Raw genomic sequence first — 13,666 nt, 5'->3', positions numbered from 1 at the left:
GCCCCTCTGTACATCATCTATGCCCAGGGAGCCAACCCCATGGCTGGCACAGTGCTCACTGCCACCTGGCCTCTGCGTCTCATCAGGACAAGGCAGAAGAAGGGTCGGGTATTTCTTCTCTGCTCACCCATGACCTTGGCCTCCAGGAGAGGCTGGCCTCCACCTGGACCTCCGGAGCCACTGTGATGGCCATCTCATGGCTGTGGGCTCTGGATTCCAGATTCCTCGACATCCTTGTTAGTCCCCTCAGCTCTGTCTGTTCCTCTGTAAAGGGCCCTGGTTTTTAAGTATTTCCAGTAAACAACAAAGCAGAATTCAGAACCTGAAGACTGAACCCTTGAGTGACTTAAAATTGGCCCCACACTGGTTATCCAAGAAGTGGGTCTGATAATCACCGCCAGGACAGATAATGTTTGCAAAGCACTGGGCAGTGTCCAGCCTGTGTGGCCTCCTCTTGGCCAGCCCTCCCCACCCACCTTTTTCTCTCTGCACTTTCAAGCTGAATGTTTAACACACGTGCCCTCCCTCCACCACTGCAGGTGACGCTGGGGACTGTAAATGTGCAGAAAGTGACCAGTTCATCAGGGGTCTTCCAGGACTGCCAGGACCCAAAGGTTTCTCGGGTATCAATGGGGAACCAGGGAAGAAAGGGGACCAAGGAGACCCCGGACAGCACGGCATCCCTGGGTTCCCAGGGTTCAAGGTGAGGAAACTGGGCATCCTGGTGACCAGCCTGGTGACCAGGAGCTAAGAGAACCTGAGGCATGCCCAGTTCATCTAACACACTGTAGACCAACACTCGGTCCCCAGCGCACGGACACACCTTCCAAAAAGCCACACGTCCAAGGTGAACCTCAAAAGCTTTTACCACTGGGAGTGTGACCTGGTACAGCCACTGTGGAAGAAGGTCTCACACCTCAAAAAGTTAGACAGGGGTCACCACCAAGGCCAGAAATTCACTCCCAGGAGAAACCCAAAAGAATCCAACACCCACGTCCATGAAAATATGTGTGCACCAATGTGCACAGGGACATTACTCATACGAGTCAAAACAAAGAGACAATAACCTGTCCATCCTCCGGTGAACAGGTGAACCAAACTTGGGCTCTCCATACAAAGGAATCGGATCCGCTATAAATCAGGACCACCACTGATTCGTGCTGCAGTGTGGACAGGCCTGGGAAAGGCCGTGCTGAGCACAAAGAGCATGTTCCTGTTGTGCCCGTTGTCTTGCGTTTGGTCATATGCTCAGGTTCAGCAGCCCCCTGCAGTGGGATGGCTGAGATGAGTTCTTGTAATTATGGTTTGTTTTTGACACTTGTACTGACAGAGTCTGGCAGAGGCCTTGAGGCTTAGGAGTCGGCCAGTAAATACATTCTTCCTCCTGTCCATTGACACAACGTATTTACTGAGCAAGTCTGTGTGGGACACTGTCCTGGATGCTGGAAGAATGTTGCCCTCTTCTGCAGAGAGCCAAGTCATCAATAAATCTAGTATCTGTGGACTTTGCCAGGAGAAAGGAGCCCACAGTCTCTTGTAACTGACTATTTCTTTAAACCAACACTCATTCTGCTCTAGCAGCTGTGTGGCCACTCTCCACTCAGTTCAGAGGTCCTAAATTCCTGGAAATAGCATCAACTAAGATATGCCCTAAAACTAACATAACACACATTAAAATACAATCCCCACTCACTTCTGCCCATTGAAAAAGCCGCCTGAGATCTTACGACCTGAACTCGAGTGTCCCTGTAACCAACTTCTCTCTAAGCCCTATTTTTCCCTCAACCTAAACTTCATTTTGCAAAAGAAACCATGAATTAAATACATTGATTGCTCACAATGGTAAATGATCCGAGTTTCTAAGCATTGTACTTAGAAGTTCATAACCTGCCGGGATCCAAACCTGTAGGTAAGAGTTCGGCAGCCTCCTGTTTTAGGTCAATGCTTCTCAAAGGCACTGGGTCCAGGAATCCTATTTAAGAAGCAGGTCACCCTCTGGCTGCCTCAGGGAGGTGGGGCTAAGCATCAGTATCTCTCACCAGAGATGCTGAGCACACTGGTCTGGGGATGGCACCCTGAGTAGCGAGTCTAGGTTTCCACCGTCCAACTACCTGGGGCACTTCCATTACATTTTAATTAAAATTTTTAAAAATATCTAAATTCAATTCCTCAGTCCTACTGTCCATTTTTAGTGACAGGGCTTGATGGGCACTGTGGCAGGTGGTCACTTGCCAGATAGCCCAACAGAGCATTTCTGGCACTTCAGGGCTTCTCTGAGCAGCACTGGGCTTGGGGACAGGCAACTGCCCGTGGGTTGTGTGAGCTACTCAGCATTCTCTCCGTAGGTGTCCCAAGCAGCCTAAAGGGAGAAACGCTTGTCCCTTTGTCTCCACAGGGAGTCTCTGGCATCGCTGGTGTTCCTGGGCCCAAGGGAATTAAAGGGGATTCCAGAACAATAACCACTAAAGGTCAGTTCCTGTGGCCGGGCAGCTTGGGCCACTTGGCTCTCCAGTGGATGCATCAGGAGATTCACTTGCGAATTCCTTCCCAGGTGAGAGAGGACAACCCGGTGTCCCAGGTGTGCATGGAATGAAAGGCGACGACGGTGTCCCTGGGCGCGACGGACTCGATGGATTCCCGGGCCTCCCAGGCCCTCCTGTGAGTAGCCGAAGTGGCAGGGCAGGCTGGCGGCTCGTCCTGATGCTTGTGTCCTCCAGACAGCTGAGAAGCAAATGGTGTTGGTGTTGGCACTGACCTGACCCAGTGCGAAGGCTGGCACCATCTGTTTTAATGAACACAAATTGTTTCTGTTAGGAAACAGCAGGATAAGTTAGCAGCCAGATCCAGAGTGAACATTTAAAGTCACAGAGTAAATAAATATTCCTCGAGGCATAATATAGAAGGAGAAAAGAAATAGAATTTTCTAGAGTGAGCGGTAGAGTCCTATTTTTGGAGAATAAATAGTGAAATAGACAATTGGGGGTTTGCGACAAACACTGAAAGAGGAGATGTTTGATCCCTAGAGACCCTGTCTCCTTTCCTGGGCAGTCAGGGAGGTGGGGCATGGCCGTCACCCCTGCCTGCCCCCCGTAACAGACCTGGTTCTCTCCTCCTGTGATTCTGCACTGTCATTTCCTGCCTCTTGTTCTTTCCTAGATTCGGTTTTCCCTGTGGCCAGCAAGCCTCCTTAAGCTCTTGGTTTTGGTGTCCTGGGGCTGCCTAACAAAGCTCCTCTGACGGGGCGGCTCATTCAGCAGAGGTGACTCCCCAGCTCGGGCTGGTGGCTGGGAGCCAGGTGTGCAGGCTCCTTCTGAGGCTAGGAGGGAAGACTGGAGGCGCCTCCATCCTTCCTCGTCTGGTAGACAGCTGCCTTCTCGACTTGCCTGTGTGCGTTGGTCCCTGTGACAGAGGTCCCTGGGGTAGGGAGAGCAGTCCTCCCACTAAGCCCTTGTTGTCCCTGGATCCTCTGCGTGACCTGCTCCTAAGCACGGTCCCCTTCACGGTGCGGGGAATGCATATGCCTCCTCCCTCCTGGCTTTGCAACCTGACTGTGGGCAGCCCCTCTGCCTGGTCTGCAGCCCGGGCCTACCTGACCTCAGCATGGCCAGGGTCTGCTGTACCTGTTATGCTTGGGGCGGTCGTCCTGGGCCAGGTGGCATGGGTGACTCTGTGACCGTGTCGCAGCGAGTCCTGTCTGGAAGACAGCAGGAGTGAGATGGGAGGCAGAGCTGGGGTTGGGTGAGGGGAACCGGCGCCCTGTGGTGTGCGTGTGGATTTGTCTCAGTGACAGTGGCCTGGGTCAGTGGCTTGTGGAACTGTGTTCTGCAGGGGACACGACCCTGACTGTGAGGGTCCAGCCAGCTCCAAGGCACCAAGGACCCGTGACAGGGACAGCCTTCCCTGCTATGTTCCCGGAGCAGGCCTCTGAGAGAAGCACTCAGACCCCAGCTGCTGGTTCCCTGGGGCGGGTGGCCTCTGTCAGTGCTCATGGGCTTCCCTGCTCCCTGGACCACTGAGCTAAGGACAGGAGCACCTGCTGGTGGGAGTCACTGGTGCCTGAGCCTCATCTGCCATGGCAGGTGGGCGCCTGCCCCATGATCTCCGCAGGAGCCCTGACATCAAGGCCCCCACATCAGCACTGGTGTGCTTTGAGGAGGGGCTGCCAGGGCCCTTCCATGCACCTGCAGGCCTTAAACCTGGCAGAGAAAGTGATTTCGAGAACAGCAGTGAGATTTCTTATCTCCTGGGCCTCACTGTCATCAAAAGGCCCCTCTTCCACCCCCTGGCTCTGTGGGGAAGCTGGGACTATTCCCCCAGCAGCTCCTCCAAATCGCCCCGAGCTCACTGCCCCACCCCAGTGCCCCACCCACCCTGTGTTGTCGTCTTAGGACACCCCCTGGGGAGTGTCCCATCCTGTGACTTAGCCGTCTTTTCCGATCCTGTAGTCTCCCCTCATTTCTAGCTTTCTCTCATCTAATTTAGCTTCCTCTCCTTTAATGACGCGCTGTCCCTGTGTACCGTAGATGGCACAAATGCCAATCATAACAATGCCAGTAACCTGTCCCTGACCCACGTGTCTCCCCCGGCCCCCCTGTGCTCACACAGGACTTTCTGGTGACGTCCGTTCGGTGCAAGATACAGCAGCTAGGAGTAGGAAATGAGTGTGGGACATAGGTGTGACTCAGCAGCTGCCTCTGTCCGGTTGCTCCCAAGTGTCATGAAGCCTGACCCTGATCCTTGTGACTTGGTGGGGCCATGACAGCAGGTCCTGATCATCTCTGTGGCCTTTCTGCTCTGTATCCATGGCACAGAACTCCAGGGACATGGGACAGGAACCCGGGCAGTGGCGGCTGTCTATGATGCTCTATTTGTTTTCTCACAGGGGGATGGCATCCAAGGTCCCCCAGGGGACGCAGGTCACCCAGGCATACCTGGAACCAAGGGTGTTCCAGGAGAAATGGGCCCCCCAGGACTGGGCTTGCCAGGCCCTAAGGGCGAGCGTGGATTCCCTGGAGACGCTGGGCTACCTGGACCGCCAGGCTTCCCCGGTCCTCCTGGCTCCCCCGGAACCCCAGGACAGCCAGGTAAGGGGGAGCCCTTTGTTTGCTTTCCGAGTATCAGATGCCAGTGAGTGCTCCCACTCCCTCTGCACCAACCTGCACCCCCCCAGGAGCCAGGCAAGGGCGTCACGCAGCCACGTCTATTCTTGGCTGATGGATCGTCACCACGGGGGTCTGCCCCACCCACCCCCTGCTCTTCTCAGCAGTCAAAATGTGGAGCTTCCCCTCTTGGGCACTCAAGTTCAGAAGTTGGCCTTCTGATTCTGGGGCCCACACTCTAACTCCCCAGCAGGGCACGCACACATTCACGCACGCACACCCCCGTGGTAAGTCAGCGCCTTTCAGTGGCTCCAAGATTGCCTGACGCTCTCCTTGTGTCTTGCAGATTGTGACACAGATGTCAAAAGGCCCATTGGAGGTGACAGACAAGAGACCTTACAGCCAGGTACAGTAACGGGGAGCAGGTGGCTCTAGATGGCTATAAGACTTTGGGCTGGTCAGACACGTGACTTGCTGAGGAGGGCTCGCTGAGCTCCTGCAGCGTGGGTGGGCGGGAACAGTGGTGTGTGCAAAGCTGGGGCCCATCTGCTTCAGCTCAGGACAGGCAAGCACCTCAAGGCTGTCCCCACGGTGTACCCACGAGTGGCAAGTGCACCACATCCACTCCGTGTGAAGGAACACCACAGAGGTGCTCACACTTGAGATCTGCACCTGTCCACCTCTCTGCGTGGCCATGAAGGACATCGGTGGATGGCTGGCTTGTTGTCCAGAGTGAAGAGCGAGGCCCACGTGTCAGGGAAGAATCCTGCCTAGCAATGGACAGGTGCTAGAGAGAACAAGGCTAGCAAGCAGGCAGCTCGAGGGATGGCCCCAGCCAACATCTGGGGACAGGGAGTCACTGCAGGTAGACTTGGACACTGAGCAGAAGCTAGGGAGAGAGAAGGAAAACACAAAGACACACGTGGAGCACCAGGCCAGTCAGAATCCCCAGGACGGGGAGGATGAGGACTGCAGCTAGAGGAGCCGTTCTCAAGGTGAAGGTGAAGGTCTGACCCTGAAGTCAGGGGCTGGACAGCCCGGGTCAGCTGCCGGTTCCTGCACAGCAGGGATGGCACCTGCACAGGTCTCAGAATAGGCCGGTCACCTAAAGGGCCATTCCAAGCCTGAGAGTCGTAGGCAGGGGCCCAGGCCCCCCTGAAGCTCCAGGCTCCTCCATCAGGATCCTGAGCTAGCCACTGTGCTCCATTCTGCAGTGGGGCGGGGTGGGGGGGGGCATCAAGGCCACAGAGCGGCTCCTCACCCAGAAGCTGGGACCTGCCACTGCAGTCGCAGAGAAGGGAGAAGGTGTGCGCCAGGTAGGGGATGGCTTCCACCACCAACTCAGGAGGGATCTGGGCCAGTCACACAGACCAACAGCGGAAGTACAGAAAGCCCTGCCGGCGAGCCAGGAGCACGGAGCTTGGAGCACTCTGCACTCGGGGATGTGGAAGCAGGTGAAGAGAGCTCAGAGGATGAAGCCCTGCAGGAGGTCACTACTGGTCGTAACCCGAGCTGTCTCACAGGGTGCCTTGGTCAAGCAGAGAGCGAGCCCCAAGCGGATGCTGGGAGACTGGGGAGGGGCCAAGGCTTCGAGGCATCAGCTAGATCATGACTCAGTAGGAGTAGAGGCCAGGGAGCCGTGGACAGTAATGCATTCGTGATCTGGGGGTGTTCCCAGAGCCCCAGGGCTTCAGTGGGTAGTGATTCTGGGCTGTGCCAAGATCCGAGATGTGTCCAAGCTGATAACAGTGGCGCAAAGATCAGAGACTGTGACATTCCACAGACACCAAGAGCAGTGTGGCTGTAGCCCTGTGCCTGGTGAAGAAGCCACTGGCTGTACCTCCCAGAATATTCCGGATGTTAAGCCACGGTCTGGGGTGAAAGAACCCCCTTGGTTTCCCCAGCACTGGCAGAGCGGTTTGCCAACGATGACCATGACATCAATGATGAGGATGAGACGTGTACGGAGCCTCTCATAGGAAAGGACCTGCTGTTCCAAGGTGGCCAAGAATACGATGCCACCCAGAGACCGAGGCAGAGGGGGCTAATGTCCTGGGCAGACGCTGGCCATTCAGACAGGACACATGGGGCCCTGGTCCGCACTCTCAGGGAAATGGACCAAAGAGGTCCCAACAACTCCTATGCTTGCAAGACAGCTTTCTCAGCAAAGGGCGCCTGACAAAACGCCCCCTGAAACGTCACCTCTCCGGGCAGCGCCAGCCACAGCACCGCAGCCTTGGCCGGGCTTTACTGCTCAGAGCAGCCACTTGCTGGGTTCATTCTGAAGCTGTTCAGGGTCACAAAGGAGAAGCCCAAGGATCCCTTTTAAAGTCACAAGCTTCTCCACCTGCTGGGAGACATTTTCAGGCGAGAGAGGCGTCTGCATTGACCGGCCAGGGCCACGATGACCTGGCCTGGGCTGAGGCTGCTGCCCATAAGAAGGACACCTCTGGCAGCACAGCACAGTTTCTATTTGACCAGTCTGACTTAATTTGCACCCTATGTGAATATTCTGGTATTATTACACAATGAGATTGAACTTCTACTTACATCAGAACCAAGATTAATTAAATCACTGAATTGCTTACAAAATGGTAGCCCGATCGTCTGGCCACTGTTGACCCTGCCAGTCCCCAAGACCCCGAGACCTGACATTGACAATGCCTCAGTTCCTCCCTCCTGTCTCCCCAGGTTGTGTCAGAGGCCCCAAAGGACTGCCTGGCCGGCCAGGACCCCCAGGACCCCCAGGTAACCTACGCAGGAAGCCAGAGAACACGCCAGTCTCCCATCCTCCGCTTTCTCTCCCCCTCTTGGTCCCCTCTGCCCCTGCGTGCTCCCTCCCGGGACATGGCAGGTGCCACCTTGCTGAGACCACCGCCAGCCGTGGGCATTTCCCTGGGAAGCCAGCTCTTATGCATGCAGTGAGAAATGTGTGGTGATGGACACTCAGCAAACCCCTGGCTGAGCAGAAACTCCTGCCACAGGGAGGAACCCGGCCTCGGCTGTGGCCCGGTGGCCTGGGTAGGCACCCAGGGAGAGTCCTTGTGTAAGCCCCGAGGTGCAGGGTGGGTCTGACGTACCCACACCTCAATATTTCCCAGATTCAGAATGACCTCATTAGGCCAGGTGCCAAGCAGTCACACCCCAATTACCCTTGTGGATCTCACATGGTTTATCTGAATGTTTAGGCACCAAAGGCCTCAGAGGGATCCCGGGCTTCTTAGGAGCTGATGGAACACCAGGGCTCAAGGGCTTTCCTGGAGACCCAGGCCGGGAAGGGTTCCCAGGACCCCCAGGTAAGTCAGCCCCTTAAGTTTGGGAAAGTGCTTGCATGTGGACAATCAGGGCAGCTGACATTAAGGGTAGGAAGACTGTCCCATCCAGGACTGGGAGCCCTGAAGTGGACAGGGGGCTGGGGCAGACCAGAGGGAAGGGAAGGAGAATGGCTCCGGGTGTTCCCATCCCCTGGGAGTGTCCATCAACCACTGCACTCCTGGCCTGCATGCAACCTGGATGTATGGGAGCCCATGAGCCATGAAGTGGCATGTCCAGGGAGCAGCTGGTCACAGCCTTGTCCCCCCTGGTTGAATCGTAGGGCTGGGACCCGATGGTGGAGGAAAGCAGAAGAGATTTAGTGGACAGATGTTGGGAGAAGTGCAGGCACCAGGACAGGCAGCAGGGCAAGGCCCGGACCCCAGGGACACCGCCCAGCCACTTGCCAAGCCTGGCTGTCCAACCTCTTTCCACACTGCACCAGAATGTGACGATGCTGGCCTCTGACTAACGGACCCCCGTTTCCTTCTAGGGTTCATGGGACCTCGGGGATCCAAAGGTGCTGTGGGCCTCCCTGGCCCAGATGGACTCCCAGGCCCTGTTGGCCTGCCTGGACCAGCTGGACCCCCTGGGGAGAGGGGACTTCCAGGAGAAGTTCTAGGGGCCCAGCCTGGGCCCCGGGGAGATGCTGGACTACCTGGACACCCGGGGTTGAAAGGTCTTCCAGGAGAGAGAGGCTCCCCTGGATTCAGAGGTGAGTCATGTGACAGGGGCATGTTACAGTGGAGGGACCCTGTGCCAGCTGCACTGTGGCTGCCAAGCTGAGTCTGAAATCCTTCCTGGGGGCTTTGGTGAGAAGCACCCACACTGTGTGCGCCTGGTCTTGCTTTGTCTTCTCCACTTCGTCCCAGCATGCATGCCTGCAGCGTGTTCATGTCAGTCACAAGCCTGCCGTAGCCCTGATACGTGCCGTAGCCCTGCAGACCTTTCACAGCTGCGGACCCTCAGTTGCATGGGGCTCACCCTGCAGGGCTCACTGGTTTTTCCAGCAGACTCGCCCAGTGGTACGAAGGACGGGCAGGCCTAGGGGGGCTTAGGCACTAGATACGGAGGGGATAGGAATAATGTGCAATGCAGTTTGATTGGGTGGTGGGTGTGAAAATGGATACAGACGTAGAATGTCTTCATGAGGTTCACAGGGGAGCAGTGTAGAAAGACGGCACTGTCTGGGGCATGAACAGGCATCAGATGGCCTCGAGAATCCAGTCTGTGTAAAGCTGGCCCTGAGAGCCTCATGCCTCCAGCTTTAATCACAGAGAGCGTCTGAGTAGCAGGTCTTCACCTCAGCAGACCCCACGCTGGAGATGGTGGAAATCCACCACCCGGTGTTCCCAGTCCAGACCGCCTGCGTGGGTCAACCACTTATGTGTGGGCAGCATTGTCACCTGGCTGGAGGTGCAGAAGCAGTGTCCATCCTCTGGCTCTGCAGCTGCCCTGCTGGACACCCTTCCCAGGGCTTTCAGGCAGAGTGGAGCCTGGTCCTGCCCGCAGGGAGCTCCCAGAGCTCAGGAACATGGTGTGGTTACGCGGTTTGGGGTTGGGCTTCTCAGTGTCCTAGCAAAGCCTCAAGTGTGGGACACATGGCAAGTGGGTGTTGATTTCAGCAAGAGTGACCAGCTCCTACAGATGTTGATACCGACTAGGAAGACTCCAGCTCCCGGCCATGGTGCCCCTGAGGTGGCTGGAGTGCACACACAGCACCTCGCACAGCCTGCTCATGCCTATGTCACCACTCAGGCACTGCTCGTGTGTGCCCGTACACATGCCATGCACACATGTTCACGTGCAACAACTCACCAGCACATGCACACACATGCATGTGTCTGCACACCCACAGCCCTGAACCAAGCAGTGTAGGTCACTGGATAAAATGACCCAGCCATGGAGACTCTGCTGGGCCACTGGGGCCTCCCGGTCCAGCTTACCCCTCTGGGTCAGTTACAGAGCATAGCGTGTGTGTCCATGATTCTGTGGAGACAGGACAAGGCTCCATGCCGCAGCCTGCTGCTGGTGTTCAAGTGAGACCCTCATGCTCACTTGGCAAAGCTGGGCCCACTCTCTTCCCTCCCACAGTCTACCCTCCCTCTACTCCGCAGTCCAACTGTAAAAATCGACCTTTTTGATAAGGACACTTCTGGTAGAATCCGTTAAAACGTGACCATTCCCTATAGGCTTCAAGCATGAAATTCAAACGTGGCAGCAGGTAAACGTCCGATGCCCTCTGAGCCTCTCTTGACCCACCTCCCCTCTGTGAGAAGCTCATGGCCTGGCGGAGGCAGCCCGTCACACTTAGAAGAGCTCCCCCTTCCAGCACACCGTCCCTCGTTGCCGGGACAGGTGGGCAAGGCTGCTTCTACTGGCTAGCCATAGGGGTCAGTCACAAAGACAGTGCACACTGTGCTTCTGAGCAGAACTTCCCAAGTACTCGCACAGGCCCACAGGGCAGATGTCACTGAGCTGAGGCAGCTGATGTGCAGGTCACCTCGACACCAGGTGTCCCACAATGGCAAGCTGACCAGAACCCTCCAGCTCCAAGGAAATAATCACCACAAACAACGGAAAGCAAAATGTCCCCCACCGACTCTCCCCCAGGCCACCCCTGAGGTAGAGGTCTGCTCCCTCCACTCCAGGAGGAAAGCTCCCAGAAACCCTAAGACAGGCCTGGGACCTATGGCCTCAGCAGTGGCTCATGTGCTCAGGCCTCCCGTCTCCCAGAGCCTCACAGTCACTGCGCTCTGGACATTAACTTGTGCTCTGTGTCCGTGCCTGTTGGTGAGGACTCACTGCCAGCCATACTGTGGGGGCGGGAGAGTATGCACCCCTGGGATCAGACAAACGCGCTCTCGCACTCCCCTGCAGACCCACCTCCCGCTCATTCACACCATCAGGTACCTGGGGAGTCAGGAGGCCTGATTTCAGGTCTTGGGTTGATCTGAGACTGACCGGTCCGTTCTCTGGCTGCCCCTCCCCTTCCCCACCCACCTGGAGGGATGGTCATGGTTAAGAGAGGGTGCCTGGCACCTCCTCTATACTACTTGGAGGACAACTATGATAAGTTTACGCTCCGAAAGAAGGGGGCAAGGACTAAGCGGAGGAGATCCAGACAGCTAGTGTTGAAAAGTAGAAGGAATCACGTGTTCACCGTATCTGACCACTGGGTAGGCAGGACACCACTGACACAAAACCAAGGGAAGAAGCCATAAACTCATGTGCACACACACACACACCCATGCATGCATCACATACGGCACACTCACAAAATGTATGAAACATACAAATGTTAATATTCCACATTAGAAACAAAGTCTGAGCAGCAAACTTGCAATAGAAAATTAGATAAGACAAACTATTCATATCCTTGGAGTAAGTCCTGCAGTCTAAGAAAAACATCAAAACCCCCAGAGGAAAAAGTAAGTAAAGAAAACAACTTCACCAAAAAGAAAAATATGGGAGAAAAAATGCTCCTCATAATCAAAAACATGCAAACTAACCCCACACCATACTTACCCGCCCCACATTTGCAGGGCTTCTGGTTCTGCCTTAATAACGAGGCTCAGTGTGAGGTGTTCCTAAGACATTAGCCTGGGCTTGGCCACCAGGCCCATTCCCAGGGCACTTCCCTAAGGACATGGTCTGCCGCACAGGCATGGTGTGTGTCCCCAGCCCACTCTGCTCACAGCACTGTCCCAGACAGCAGGAGGGTGCGGTGGGGTGTAGATCGTGCACACCACGGGGTGCTTTGTTCATGCAGTCATCGTGGGTTTGCAGAGGACATTTTTAAATGTGGCCAAGTGCCGGAAGCTTAGCGCCCAGTGAGAAGGGCAAAGTCAATGCACAGCGTCAGCTCTGCAGGTAGGTGGTGTGTTCCTGGGAGCAGGAACCAGGTCAAACGTCGGCAGCCATTCTGGGTGACGGCCTGCGCCCCTTTGGAGCCGTCCTTTCTACCTCCCGTGTTTGCCAGGTTTTCCGCGGCCCAGAAACAAGTCACTGTCATTTCCATAGACTGAGTCTGAGGAGGCAGGTGTCTGATCTCAGGATGGGCCTCACAGCTCTTGCCTCTGATTCCTGCAGGAAGCCAGGGGATGCCCGGAATGCCAGGGCTGAAGGGTCAGCTGGGCTTCCCGGGACCTTCGGGCCAGCCAGGACGGCCCGGGCCTCCAGGACAACATGGATTCCCAGGAGCTCCCGGCCCAGAGGGGCCCTTGGGTCGGCCAGGTGCCCCAGGCCTCGGAGGTAAGGCTCCAACAGCCCCAGAAAGGGGGGGGGGGTCCTCGCCATAACAACAACTAGACCAGTAATGACGTCCCCTGAAGGATCCTCAAACTGTGTTCCAAGGAACCCCTAAGTACAGAAGGTTCTAAAAATAGGGTGTGTATTTCACCAAAGAGAATTCAAGCAGCCAGAGAAACCAGCTCTCCCTTCGTACCTGTTGTGAATGTCAGAGATCCAGGTAAGTTTTCAATAGGAAAAGAAAAAAAATCAAAACCAGTGCTGAAGAGAAACCACAGGAGGCACAGAGGAGGTGAGGGGCCAGAGCGCTGCCCACTGAGAGAGCGCTGCCCACTGAGAGAGCGCTGCCCACTGAGAGAGCACGGTGCTGGTCCGTCTCAGGCATCCCCATTTCAGAGACCAGTGAATGTTTCCGAACTTTACTCCATTGCCCAGGCAGAGCTCCTGGGCCCAAGGGCTCTCCTGCCTCAGCCCCGGGCTCTGTGACTGCAGCATGTGCGGCCACCCCATGCCTGGCTCGCTCATTGTTGGTGCTGCCCAGCAAGGACACGTTTTATTTTTTATAAAAGTTTTCCAGACAGTCACCGTCATTTTGCCAAAGGACACCGTAACACCAGCACTCGATACAAGAACAGTCTTGTCGACAAGAACACATTAAGCTTCTTAAAAACCCCCATCTTGCTTGTGATTGTCTGGATTGCCTTACTCAGGTGACAGCTCTGTGGAGGACCTTCACGGTCTGCATGGGGGACGCGCTGGGCACACACAAACCATGTGTAAACTAGGTGCTCCTTGCACACAGATGCACCTATTTCCAAAACGGGCTGGAAATAGGAAATAGGCGCTGGGGTGAGGCCAGCGCCCTGCAGCTGTACTGGCCGGGTTTCAGGACACACATGCTGGGCAGGAGGCTTTGGGTCCTATGTCAGTGTTCACGAGGCCTTGCCAGTTCTCAGCTCCTGCACGTGTCCCTGAAGATCCATGAGCAGTAGATACAAGTCCCT

General features: G+C 55.8%; 1 protein-coding gene and 1 long non-coding RNA gene across 3 annotated transcripts in view; one reads left to right on the top strand and one right to left on the bottom strand.

The window, feature by feature from the left end:
• The window catches only part of Col4a2 (collagen type IV alpha 2 chain), a 152,103-nt gene that overhangs the window by 119,902 nt on the left and 18,535 nt on the right, over nucleotides 1-13,666 (top strand). For both annotated transcript variants that reach the window (XM_046454778.2, XM_046454777.2), the window contains exons 22-30: nucleotides 540-703; nucleotides 2,396-2,468; nucleotides 2,552-2,658; nucleotides 4,883-5,084; nucleotides 5,446-5,505; nucleotides 7,791-7,847; nucleotides 8,288-8,395; nucleotides 8,905-9,126; nucleotides 12,504-12,665. In XM_046454778.2, the coding sequence (XP_046310734.1) occupies nucleotides 540-703; nucleotides 2,396-2,468; nucleotides 2,552-2,658; nucleotides 4,883-5,084; nucleotides 5,446-5,505; nucleotides 7,791-7,847; nucleotides 8,288-8,395; nucleotides 8,905-9,126; nucleotides 12,504-12,665 (1,155 nt within the window). The remainder of the gene's footprint in view (nucleotides 1-539; nucleotides 704-2,395; nucleotides 2,469-2,551; nucleotides 2,659-4,882; nucleotides 5,085-5,445; nucleotides 5,506-7,790; nucleotides 7,848-8,287; nucleotides 8,396-8,904; nucleotides 9,127-12,503; nucleotides 12,666-13,666) is intronic.
• LOC124099632 (uncharacterized) lies at nucleotides 849-4,298 on the bottom strand. Its single transcript, XR_006854026.1, has 2 exons — nucleotides 3,621-4,298; nucleotides 849-2,782 (listed from the first exon to the last, which is right to left on the bottom strand). It is a non-coding gene; the product is annotated as an uncharacterized LOC124099632 (long non-coding RNA).

This window comes from Marmota monax, unplaced genomic scaffold (genome assembly GCF_021218885.2).
Source record: "Marmota monax isolate L192 unplaced genomic scaffold, Marmota_monax_Labrador192_F-V1.1 WCK01_AAM20220418_F8-fsc00026, whole genome shotgun sequence".
In the NCBI taxonomy this organism is placed as follows: domain Eukaryota; kingdom Metazoa; phylum Chordata; class Mammalia; order Rodentia; family Sciuridae; genus Marmota; species Marmota monax.
This window is presented reverse-complemented; position numbering and strand designations above follow the sequence as displayed.